At 31.0% G+C, this 13,541-nt stretch overlaps 1 protein-coding gene across 10 annotated transcripts in view; it reads left to right on the plus strand.

Moving 5' to 3' along the window:
• The window catches only part of Pcm1 (pericentriolar material 1), a 95,218-nt gene that overhangs the window by 64,782 nt on the left and 16,895 nt on the right, over window positions 1–13,541 (plus strand). For 7 of the 10 annotated variants that reach the window (XM_026389421.2, XM_026389427.2, XM_026389428.2 and 4 more), the window contains 7 exons: window positions 2,657–2,713; window positions 4,930–5,102; window positions 5,414–5,545; window positions 9,532–9,652; window positions 11,273–11,431; window positions 11,669–11,805; window positions 13,173–13,307. In XM_026389421.2, the coding sequence (XP_026245206.2) occupies window positions 2,657–2,713; window positions 4,930–5,102; window positions 5,414–5,545; window positions 9,532–9,652; window positions 11,273–11,431; window positions 11,669–11,805; window positions 13,173–13,307 (914 nt within the window). The remainder of the gene's footprint in view (window positions 1–2,656; window positions 2,714–4,929; window positions 5,103–5,413; window positions 5,546–9,531; window positions 9,653–11,272; window positions 11,432–11,668; window positions 11,806–13,172; window positions 13,308–13,541) is intronic. The other 3 variants (XM_026389426.2, XM_026389431.2, XM_026389430.2) reach the window with 1 other exon arrangement.

Genomic DNA, 13,541 nt, shown 5'->3' on the forward strand with positions numbered 1-13,541 from the left:
AAAATTACCCTATCGCATTTTTATCATGCATGAGATGTTATGTAGTAGAGATTATGGTACACATTTCTTGATATTAAGAAATATAAGCTGGAAATGCTTTTGTGTTGTGTAATGATACTTTTTGACACATTTTAATAAATTTATTCCTAAGCATTTCATGAATAGTTGACATTAACATAGAACTCCCAATTTGAAATTCCAAAATCTTATATAATTGAAAGCTTAATACAGGGCTGGGATTGTGGCTCAGTGGTAGAGTGCTCGCCTAGCACGGGTGGGACCCAGGTTCAATCCTCAGCACCACATAAAAATAAAGGCATTGTGTTGTGTCCGTCTACACCTAAAAAATAAAATATTTTTTTTTAAAAAAGCTTAATACAAAATCCTGTTATTCCTCTGCTTACAACTTTGTCTTTACCATGTTTATTGGATAAAGTATGAATGCCTTAATTTAACATATATGTCCATTGGGGACTTGGTTCCATCTTGCCTTTCCAGACTCATTTCTCACCACCTTGAACTTTATTCTTTTAGTGACAGGGATCTGAAGTTTTCTCATGGCTGTTAACACTGTTTCTTACCTTACCAGTTGTACTTTCTGCCTCAAGTCCTTTTTTGCCCTTTATAAGCCCTTTTTAAAAAAATATTTATTTTTTAGTAGTAGATGGACACAATACCTTTATTTTATTTTTATGTGGTGCTGAGGATTGAACCCAGGCCCTCACACATGTTAGGCGAGCACTCTACTGCTGAGCTACAACCCTAACCCTATAAGCCCTTTTTAATGCTAGACTCCTACCTAAAATTTTTATTTGGGACCCTGAAATTATATTTGAATTCAAGCCAGAATAACTTCCATTTCTCCTTTTTGTTTCCATTGGAGCCTGTATAAATCTACTTTGTTGCCTATATAAAACTATTTTGTTGCCTGTATCATGTAATATGTACCTACTTAAATATCTTTATCACCTTTCCAAGTTCCTTGGCAATGGATAATTTATGTCTTAAATTCCAGCATAATACCAGATACGTGGTTCAGTGGAGTCATATATGTTTACCACCATCTTAGTTTAAATAAGTACTAGTACTTTTCTGATTTATAAAGACATCTCAAACAAATATGGAAAGGGAGTCAGGAATTATAGACTAATATGTTAATAAGGTCTAGGTAAAATTATATATATTATGCTTTATTCTTAAAATTTTTCAAAATTGATTTATTTTGTTGTTTTCAGAATTTTTTACATACCATTTGAGACTTATGATGCTAAGTTGGCTTTGTTTCCATTTTTTGATGAGGAATCAGGGTACTGTCTTTTCTATCACTTATAAAGAACTAGTAATATAAATTGGTACAACTTTTGCAGAAGATTTCAAAAGTTATATCCTTAACCCAGTAATTGTTCTTATTGGTACCTATCTTAAGGAAACAGAATGAAAAAAAAAATCAACATTTAGTGTTGTTTGAACAGTGTATGATTCCTTCTATATGTAAACAGAAACATGAATTTAAAAAGACTGGAAGAAAATGCATCAAAATGTTAATAGTTTTCCAGGTGCGGTGGTGGTGCATGCCTGTAATCCCAGCAGTTTAAGAAGCTGAGGCTGGAAGATTGTGAGTTCAAAGCCAGCCTCAGCAAAAGTGAGACACTAAGCAACTCAGTGAGACCCTCTCTCTAAATAAAATACAAAATAGGGCTGGGGATGTGGCTCAGTGGTCAAGTGCCCCTGAGTTCATTCCCCAGTATCAAAAAAAAAAAAAGTTAACAGTTTAATCATCTTCTGTAAGTTCTAAGACTTTTAATAATGAGTACTTATTACACAGGTTTAAAAAAAAAACACACACATTTGCTTGTATTTTGAAATGACTTTCTGTAGCTCATATTGTTAGGAGATGATAGTGCTGAATTTTGAAGCATTAAGTTCAGGTTCCTATTAGCAAAAATAATAGTTCTATTGTTCATGACCCAGAATTTTATCAAAACTTTACAATTTTCATCTCCTTTTATTTTCTTTATCAAATAGTGACATCTTTAAAGAGTAAACAGTGAGTAGAAGTTGGGAAGGGTACTAAATTGAAAGGCATTACTTAAATAATTGATAGTCATAGTGGTACTTTAGACCTTATTGTCATTTGAAAAAAACGTAATGCTTGAATTTTGGTGAATTTAACAATGTTTTGAGTAGTATAAATTAGTACTCCCTTACATTCCCCAAAGAGATTTTTTTTCATTTTAACCATTCTCTAAAATATTTTGTACATTGTATACTACCACTTGTTATTCTACCCATATTATGTGATTATTAGAGTGTAATAACTGCTAGTATTGGATTATGCAGTTTTTTTCTCTTATAGGAGTTATATAGGAGGTTCATCTTAATGTGTATGCTTCATAAAAATGAATGATAAAAGTTTATTAGGATAGTCATCATCAGTCACAGTAATGTAAGTTTATAGTAAACCTTTTGAGATTTTCCCTAATGAGATTATTTTTAAATAGAACAATAAACCATACCTTGTGATAACATTTCACTTAGGCAAATTTTTAAAAATTTCGATTAATTTTTTTTTTCATTCACTTATTCATATTATAGACCCTGTCTTTACTACTCATACACATTTTATGTTCATCCTTATGTCTACCCTTTCCTACAGCACATGCTAGGAGAATACTACAGCAATCTAACAGAAATGCATGCAATGAAGCGCCAGGTAACAATCTGCTTAGTTTCGGTGTCCACTTTTGTGAATTTTTTCCCATTGGCCCTAAAATTCTTAGTTATGTTGTTCTGATATATTTTTTTTTACAATTTAGCTTAGTGTATAAAGTTATTTGACTATATTATAAAAATGAAAAAGTTCGTATTCATAAAATTCTGAAGTCTTTTATTTTAAATTCTTGATTGGTAAAATTGGCTGCTTTTCTTGTTTTACAGTTAGTGTATGAAACCTAACCAACATATTTATAAGGGTAATAGAAACTATTTTTGAGATTTTAATATTTTAAAGTTACTTATTTTATATTTCTTGAATATTTGAAAGCATTAATATTTTTGAAACAGATATTTTTATATTATGCTTATTTTTTTTATCACCAGTTAATATCTATTGAAAAATAAGAAGCCATCAAACAAAAACAACCATGATAGACTGTGATAAATACAAGATGGAAATTAGAAAAATTCAAGAACACTATCTTGCTCTGTAAACTATTTTGATTAAATATGGTTCTTTGTGATTTAGCATTGTTAATATTCTTCAACTCCTGCTACAAGAGTGAAAAATGAAACACTTTTTGAACCTTTAGGAAACTGTAAAGGACCCAGAACTGACAAAAAATATCAGTGGTAATTCCAAAGAAAAGAACTCTCAAAATAGTATAAAATCAAAATAGGATAGAGAAACTTCACCAAGATCAGGGACTTTCCTAGCAAAAGCTAATTAATAATAATCTAGGAGGAGAAATTGGCATACACTTTTCATCACTGTAGAAGGGAAGGAAAGATAATGCATTATGTAGACATAATTTTTAAAATTTAGAGTGACAATTTTATCACATATTGATATTAAAGATGTCATCAAACCCTTTGTTCTTCTACCTTTGAAAGAAACATTTTCAAGATCAAACAACTATGATTAAAGAACAGGATAGTATATCAAATCATATTTGGAATTTTACTATAAGTAGAGGTTTATTAAAGGAAGTTTTGGTTTCTGCTTATAGTAAATGTCACTTTTATAATAATATGTCACATTTGAACATTTTAAAACTACTAAGAAAACTTCAGCATTTCATTTCATTTTATATTCATGACTATCTGAGGCAAGATAGGAAAATTGCATTTTTGTATTACTATTATTTTATGCTTTCAGAAATTGAGACCTGAAGTTGTTCAATTACTTAATTAGCAGAAAGTTCTTCCATTAGAGCACATTCCTTTTGCATTTCCTTATCTCTCTCTCTCAGAAATCAATTAAATTTATGCTCTTTGCATGCGTTTTGAAAGCATGGTTCTCTGAGGTATTCCTGATTTTTGCAGAACTTGAGACTGGCTTCTTGAAGTTCTACTATTGCTCTATAAAGTTTACAGAATTTGCTAGCTAGGAAAACCACTTGGAGATTGTTTGTTTTTTTTTTTCCCTCCAGAGAGAACTCAGTGGGAATAGTTCCTAGTTAAGAACTGTTAAAATTAAGAGTATGACTGTGTACATTTGAGAGTTATCATTTCATGTTGGCAATAAATACATATAGTAGAATTGTAGCTTAATAATAGAGATGCTGAAATTCGGGGAAACCAAAAACTTCAGTTAGGTCACTGCCTGCTTCAATTAATACTGAGAATGTAAATAAAATACTGTAGTAAAATTGATCTGTTATGTTATAAATTTAGTAATTTATCAGTATACCACTTTTCGGAATTGTAGATGAAATTTGAAAATTAGTAAACCTAATAACCATATAGACCTAAAAATAGTAGCTTTTGTTAGCAGTTCTCAACATTAAAAATAAACGGATTTTCTTTTCTGTTATGAAGTTCATATTAGCAAAAAACAAGGCAGATTATTTGAACTTATTTCATTCCAGTGCTGAAAAATTTTTACTGATTTTTTTCCCCATGAAGTATATAAAATTTTCCAAATGTTTTTTATTGAGAAATAAATGTGGTTTTATATAATGATTCATGTTATCCATGAATTTCAGTATTTCTTTAATGTCTAGTGTTGATTTTTATATTTTCAGATTGTTTTTGATAATTTTAATCTTATTTTTCTACTTGAAATGTCCTGCAACAGAAATATATTCTAATTTTTAAGAAATCTAAAGCTTAAAGTAAGGACATAAATGAAAAGAATTGTTATGAAGATATTTTATCAGTATTAACTTTCCTGTTTTTCTTTTTAACTTCCTGATTTTTTGTATCTTCCAGAAACTGGGAGTGATTTTTCTATGTTTGAAGCTTTGCGGGATACTATTTATTCTGAAGTAGCTACTTTAATATCTCAAAATGAATCTCGCCCACATTTTCTTATTGAACTCTTCCATGAGCTTCAACTACTTAATACAGACTACTTAAGGCAGAGGGCTTTATATGCATTGCAGGTATCATTCTTTTTCCAACCCTATCTATTATCACCTTACTTCATGATAATGTCTGGTTACTTTTTTAGACTGAAGCATGTCCTAATTCTACATGTATTTTGATTTGTTTTTCTTGACATTTTATTTAAAAATTATTGTATAGCATAAGTGGATTATAGATAGTCTTTGTAATTTTGCCATGTTTCATCTTTAATGTTATTTCTTACATTTAACCTGTGAGATAAGAAGTACTATATTTGTTTTTCCATTTGTAAGATAAATTTGGAATTAAGCATTATGTTTTTTCATAAATATTTTATTTCTTTATTTAGGATATAGTATCGAGACATATTTCTGAAAACCATGAAAAAGAAGGGGAAAATGTAAAGTCAGTGAACTCTGGTACTTGGATAGCTTCAAACTCAGAGCTTACTCCCAGTGAAAGCCTTGGTACTACTGATGATGTAAGCTGATAATAATTAGAAAAACATGGACATATTTCAATATGCAGTGAACAAAAGTTAAATAGGTTATTGTCAAACTGTGAATATGTGTAATATATTCAATTTTTAGCTTTTTAAATTTTGTTTGTTTGTTTGTTTATTGGTTGGTTGGTTTGTACTGGGGATTAAACCCAGGGACTCTTAGCCACTGAACCATATCCGTATCCCTTTTTATTTTTTATTTTGAGACAGGTTTTCGTTAAATTGTTTAAGGCCTAGCTAAATTGCTGAGGCTGGCTTTGTACTTGCTATCCTCTTTCCTCAGCTTCCCACGTCACTGGGATTACGGGCTTGTATCACTGATTCTGGCTTAATTTTTAGCTTTAAAAAAAAAGATGAGTGTAATCTATTACTTTATATTGAGGATGAAATAGAAAATACAATCAAAATATGTTGGGAAATACCAAAAAATTCTGCATAAATGATAGATAATTACATAGGGGCTGATTCCTAACAGTCATCTAATAAATGTAGCTCGTGTGCCTTCAAACATTGAATAAACCAATCACAGTAAAAACTCTTGCTTAGTACAGGATAAATCAGGTCTTTTGGTGAAAAAGAGCCTGGAAAAACGAAAATCATCAAGGGAAAATGTAATTTAATGTATTACATTTGTTAAAAAAAAATTTTTTTACCTTCATTTAATTTATTTATTTATCTATAAGCAGTGCTGAGAATCAGACCCAGTGCCTAACGTGCTAGGCAAGTGCTCTACCACTGAATCACAACCCCAGCCCAACTTGGAGAAATTTTTGAATGAAGTAAAAAGGCCCTGGAAATGTAGAAGAGTGTGGGGAGCATGATAGAAAATAGTACTTAGTGTGCATAATTTTGATGGAATGACTTAAGTAACAAAATCACTACCTAGGGGCTAAGGCTGTAGCTCGGTGATAGAGCACTTGCCTAGCATGGGTGAGCCACTGGGTTTGATCCTCAGCACCACATTAAATTAATTAATTAAAGTTATAAAAAAATTCTTCAAAAATTGCTACCATACTAAGGAGATAATGTACTAAGTATTTTTGGAAATCACCTATTTAAAGTGTCTTGATTCTATTATAAAAGATGTATATGGTCGTGGGATAGCAAATACACTTTTTTTTTTCTTTCTTTCTTTTTAAGGACAACTCTTAACATATGAAGATTTGATTCTCAAATGTTTGCTCTAGGTAGAAAGTTGGAATCATACTATGGTGTTGAAATATTAACACAAAGGTTTTTTAAAATTTTTTTTTAGTTTTAGATGGACATAATACCTTTATTTAGTTTATTTATGTTTATGTGGTGCTTAGGATCAAACCCAATGCCTCACACATGCAAGGCAAGTGCTCTACTACTGAGCCCCTAACACATAGTTTTTTGAGAAGATCTTGATTTTTTTCCTTAAGATTATTTTATCTCTTCTTCAGATAGACTAAGTTCCTTAGAACTATTGTGGACTTTTTCTAATGTTTCTCTTTAGCTTAAACTCCTATTGAAAACAATACTTCTTTATGTATTTTTTTTTCTTCTTAAAATCTTTCTCCACTAGGATCTAACTTCTAAGCTATTGTTAACAGAAACCTGTGTCTAAAACTACATGGTTTTCATTGACTATACAATTCACATATAAATTAAGAAGTACTCCTTTGGGTAAATCATTATTATAGTTAGCGGAAAATGTGCGCTCCTTTTTGTGAATTATATGCATAAAAATAGATTAGATTATATTAAAGTTTATTGGACATTGTAATAAATAGTTTGGAAGAGAATGCAAAGTCTATTCTTAAAGATCTTTTTCAGTAATTTTGTATCCCTAACTCTGGTACCCCTCCTTATTATCCAAGTTTCATATTGTCATATAGGCAGCATTATTTTCATTTATTTTGAAAGATCTGAGCACATTGGTCTGCACCATCAATAGCAAATTTTGAAAATTGGACTAAATTTAAGATAAAGTTAAGTTGACAGGATTTTAAATCTATAGTAAAATGTAAACAGTGTTCTACTTGAATTAGGAACTTGAAACAAAAAGCTTACAATTTAAAAAAAATAATTGAATACAGTTTATTTACTTTTTCTTTCAAAACTTAAATTCAGCATTAATGTCAACATCTTTCTACCAAAGTCATTTTACCAGCAGCAACACATCATTCAGTGTTTACAGCAGTTTCCTGTAGGGACTTTTCTGCTATGATGGTAACTTAAAATAAAAGATCAATAGCTAGTTATTTTTAAGAACATGGAAAAAACATACTTTTTGAATGTTTCAGTCAGAATATAAATGAGACATAAATAACCCCTCTATCACACTGTATACAAAATTAATTTAAAATGACAGAGTCCTATAAAAACTAAAACCTATAAAAACTCCCTAAGAGGAAATGGGGGAGAATCCTCCCAATGATATCATTGGGGGAGAAACCCCAATAATAGTAGGCATTGGGGTTTGGGGGGGATTTTTTGTCATTGTGTGTTTGCTTTTTTTTTTTTTTAAATATTGAGGATTGAACCTAGGAGTACTTTACCCCTGAGTTTCATGCCCAGCCCATTTTATTTTTTATTTTGAGACAAGGTCTTGCTGTGTTGCTAAGGCTGGCCTCTAACTTGAAATCCTCTTGCCTCAGCCTTCCAAGTTACTGGGATTATAGTAAATTGCCAGCATGTCCAGTAACACAAAAAGGACTAACTATAGAAGAAAAAAATGAAAATTAGGTTTTATAAAAATAAAACTTTGTGCTTTTCAAAAGGTAGTGTTAGGAGAGGCTGGCCTACATAGTAACTCTACAACTTCATTATAAGACAACTTAGTAAAAAAATTGGCAGGAAGTTTGAACAGATGCTTCAAATTACTAGCATGCAAATTATAACTATATGAGATACTACCTCACACCCACTAAAATAGTTAAAATTTAAAAGATTGACCATAAGAAGTGTTGGTTAGAACATGTAACAACTGAAACTCTTTATATTGCTTGTGGGGAATGTAAAATTGCATAACCACTTTAGAAAGATGTTTGGAGGTTTCTTTTAAAGATGAACATAAATTTGACATATGAACCAGCAATTTTTCTTCTAGGTATTCATTCAAGAGAAGTGAAAACATATCCACAAAAATATTTATACACTAATATTCATAGCATCTTTTTAGTTATTATAGCCTCAAACTGGAGATGAATGGATAAACTGATATATCCACACAAGGGAATACTGTGGATAAAAAATACAGCAGTTAAAAAATGAGGAACTTCTGGAACACACAACAATTGGGGATTAATTTCAGAAACACACTGAGCAAAAGAAGTACACTAAAGAGAATTCACTGTATGTTCCATTTGTATGAAATTCTAGAACAAGCAAAGCACATCTGCAGTGAAAGAAATCATATAATTGGGGTATAATGGGATTGATTGCAAAGAGGTACAAAGGAAATTTCTGGGCTGGTGGAAGTGATCTTTATTTTCAGAAAACTGTTTATAGAAGTGTATCTTTTGTCATTATTCCTCAAACGGTACACTTAAAGTGGGTGCATTATTGTATGTAAATTATATTTAAATAAAATACTACTTTTAAAAAATATTAATTATACTTTTTTGTTTCTTGTAGAATGAGACAATGTTAAAGTAAGGTACTACATATTGTTAGGGTTTGGAGATAAGATTATGTCCATAAAGATGTAGGAATAATTTAAATTTTAATTAAAAGTTAATTTTGTCATTTTAGAATTTTTAATCAGCTGACTTCTTAGCTACATGAAAAGTGTTCTGTAAGGTTCCTTAATATTTTAATATTTTCTGTGACTTTGCATTTATCCTTTAGTAATGTTGGTTGTCACAGTTTTGCTTGGATGGAATATCTCTTTAAGATGTATAATGTTATGCAAATATTGTTTCCTTGTTAGATCTTTAATATTTATAAAATGTTTTAAGGAAATATTAGTGATTTTTGTTTATTTTATTATAACTTAGGAAACTTTTGAGAAGAATTTTGAAAGAGAAACACATAAAATAAGTGAACAAAATGAAGCTGATAATGTTAGTGTCATGTCTGTATCTTCAAATTTTGAACCTTTTGCAACAGATGATCTTGGTAAGTGCATTTTTTTTTTTTATCATCTCAACATGACTTTAAGTTGATCTCATGCAGTCTTTGAATTGCATTAATAAGGAAACAACTGGATCGGCTAGGGCTGTAGCTCAATGGTAAAGTGCTTGCCTCACATGTGTGAGGCACTGGGTTCAATCCTCAGCTCCACATAAAAATAAAGATATTGGGGCTGGGGCTGGAGCTCAGTGGTAGAGCACTTGCCTAGCATGTGTGATGCCCTGGGTTCGATTCTCAGCACCACATACAAACAAATAAATAAATAAAGGTCCATCAATAACTAATAAAAATATTTTTTTAAAAATAAATGAATAAAGATACTGTGTGTACATTTACAACTCAAAAAAAAAAAAAGAAGAAGAAAGAAAGAAACAACTGGAAAGGCAATATGCGTTTTAAAGAATATGGACCTCAAAGTCTCAAGTCTAATTTCAGTATTCTTAACTCTTTGACCTTGAGCAGATTTTCTAATCTTTATGATTCTGCAAATACTAAGGAAGCAGTGATCCTGTATACTTTGCTGTATTGTTGGGGGAAATGTATGTAACTTTCTAGCATGAATAATAAGTGTTCAAAATGTTAATTTCCTTCTCCTTAAAGTAAAGTTTTCTTAAAGGAAGCCTAGTAAATTAATGGGAGAACTTCAGGCCTATTCAAACACATTTTCACTAAAAATATTAACTTCATAGTGTGAGGTAAGAACTCACATTTCTTGGCATAAATAACCTATATAAAAATTTCAGGTAATGCTAAAGCATGGCACATTGTGTTTTTCCCCCATGAGTAGTAAAAAATTTACATAACTTTAAAAAACAAAACAAAACTTCAGTGCTAAACTTGGAAAGGAAATCAGAGAAAAGAAAATATACCTGATAACACTTTTCTATGCTGCAGCCTATTAAAGGATATCAAAATCGTCAGTAATTCAGATCTCCAGGGCACTTTGTTGATAAAATAATCTCATGTGCCATTATTCTAGTTGTTCATATGAGGAGAAGATGATTGATATGATTTCAAAGGCAGTTTTCCACCTGAACTCTTTCCCTCTTTGCTTATCCTTCCCTTTCTGAATTACTAACTTTTAAAGTGTTGGCTATATTCTTTCTTTTACTGATTTTTTTTTTCTTTTTCAACAACCCTTCACTGCTAGCATTGTTTGAAGTGGACATAGGAGAATTAGGAACTCTCATTGATAGGCTTTTTCCTTACCTTATTTGTTTGTGTTAGTTTGGATCATTTTCTGTAGAATTTTTGTGATGTTTTGGAATTTATTTTCTTTTTTACTATTTAAATGAAACATAATATAGTGAACAAAATGGACTTCATAGTCAACGTGAGTTTAAATCACTACTTTTATGCTCGACTATGAAATCTTTTTGACAGGTTACTTAAGTTCTCTGAAAATGAACACACTGTTGCCTACTTTATAGGGTTACTTACTGTAAAGATTAGGTAAATAAATGTGATGATGTAAAGAAAGTTTCCCATTAATATAGAACTGGTTTAAAGCTAATTTTCTTTACTTAGGTTCAAACATTATTTTTTTAGAAGTACGTGAAAAGTTTGCTTTTATGAATACTAAAAATATTTCTGTTCCAAATGCAGGTAACACAGTGATTCACTTAGATCAGGCATTAGCCAGAATGAGAGAATATGAGCGTATGAAGACTGAGGCCGAAAGTAACTCAAATATGAGATGCACCTGCAGAGTTATTGAGGATACAGATGCTGCTTCCGCCACCACTGTAATTAATAATTCAGAAGGTGTGTTTTAGATTGATTAGGATATTTGAAACAATTAAATAATGGCCCTACCTGGCATATTAATAATTTTCTTTTTATTGCTTTTTCTTAATTGTTTGGACTGTTAAAAACTGCATATATTTCCTTTTTTAGCATAAAATTATCATAATTTAAACATTCTTTAAAATGTGGCTTAAATATATATGTATAGTGACATAGGCTTCATTTTGTTAATGTATCATTTTTCTTAAAAAATAGAAACTCCCATTATTGAAAATCATAGTTCACAACAACCTGTAAGTGAAGTTTCTAGCATCCCGTGTCCTAGAATTGATACTCAGCAGCTGGATCGACAGATCAAAGCAATTATGAAAGAAGTCATTCCTTTTTTGAAGGTAAACTTATTGTTTCTAGAAGATAAACTAACTTTCTGTATTTTGATTTTTGATTCATTTAAAAGACTCCATTATAGTAAATCCTGAAAATACAAGTAAACAAAAGAAAAAAGCCAAAAAGGACCCATTAGTTTTCACCCAGAGATAGCCCCAGCAACATTTTGTGAGCCTTTTTGTACTATTTTGTACACATGCATAGTGCTTTTTTCATTTGTTAAAACATCTTTGAAGATTATTATTTTTATTTTTCTATTACATGTTTTTAATGATTACACAGTATTTATTATTCATTCAAAAATATTTGTAGAATGTCTACTTTGTGTCTTGTTTTGTGAACATAGCAGTAAACAAATCAAGCCCTTTGCTGTCATGGAGATTACTTGATAATAGATGTTCTTTAGACTTATCTCAGAAAGTTAACGGTAGGGGCTGGGGTTGTGGCTCATTGGTAGAGCACTTGCCCAGCATGTGAGGCACTGGGTTCTATTCTCAGTACCACATTAAAAATAAATAAATATAAAGGTTCATTCACAACTAAGTATATATATATATATGTGTGTGTGTGTGTGTGTGTGTGTGTGTGTGTGTGTGTGTTAAAAAATTAATGGTAATTCAGATTATTTTGTAGTTCACACATAATTTTAAAGGACCGTTAAAAAGAAACATGCCTGGGGCTGGGGTTGTGGCTCAGTGGTAAAGCGCTTGCCTGGCATGTGTGAGGCACTGGGTTCGATTCTCAGCACCGCATATAAAGAAATAAAGGTCCATTGACATTTTTAAAATATATAAAAAAGAAAAGAAACATACCTAAAGTGGCTTGTTAAGAAAGTTAGAGGGTATTGTTGATCCAAGACATTTCATAACATCTAGAGACAGTTTTCATTGTTAGGATGAGGCCAGGGTTGTGGGTATTTTGGAGAGTAGTATAACTAACTAGCATTTAATGGATAGAGAAGCCAGTGTGCTTCAAAACATCTGTGATATACAGGATGTCTATCATATGAAGTTTGAGAAACCCTGAATTAGAAGATAATAAGAATGGGTTGTAAAAGTAGTTGAAATTAATTGAACTATAAACAGAAAGACATGCAAATGGGAACTATAGCATGGATAGTTCTCTTTAATACAGAAAGAAAATGATAAAAGGTGTTAGATCACATAATATTTTACTAGCTTTTAACTGGTATGTTGGTCAAAATTGCAAAACTCAATGTGTGTAGGATGGGAGTTTGCTCTCATGAGTGAATCTTTCTAAAAATGTGTATGAAAATTATTTGTGCAAGAGAAATGAAATTTCATAATGTATGGATTAAACGTTTTTAAATAGTAGATAAGTGTATATCCTAACCAACTAGGATTTTTCTTAGGAGCACATGGATGAAATATGCTCTTCTCAGCTTCTCACTTCAGTAAGACGCATGGTATTGACCCTTACCCAGCAAAATGATGAGAGCAAGGAGTTTGTGAAGTTCTTTCATAAGCAACTTGGAAGTATATTGCAAGTATGAGTTTATACTTCTATGTCTTACCACCTAGTTAGTTTGTTTTGGTTTGGTTTTTTTGGGGGGGGAGGTGTGTTTTGGTTTTGGTGGGGGTTTTTTTTGTTTTGTTTTGTTCTTTTCTATTTTCTAACATTACATGATTTATTTAAGTAGTCATTCATTCTAGCAGCCTTTTAAATACTTTTTAGTTTATTTCTTAAAAAAATATTAGGAATTGCATGTATCCAACTTAAA

The sequence above is a fragment of the Urocitellus parryii genome, chromosome 14 (genome assembly GCF_045843805.1).
Source record: "Urocitellus parryii isolate mUroPar1 chromosome 14, mUroPar1.hap1, whole genome shotgun sequence".
NCBI classification, from domain to species: domain Eukaryota; kingdom Metazoa; phylum Chordata; class Mammalia; order Rodentia; family Sciuridae; genus Urocitellus; species Urocitellus parryii.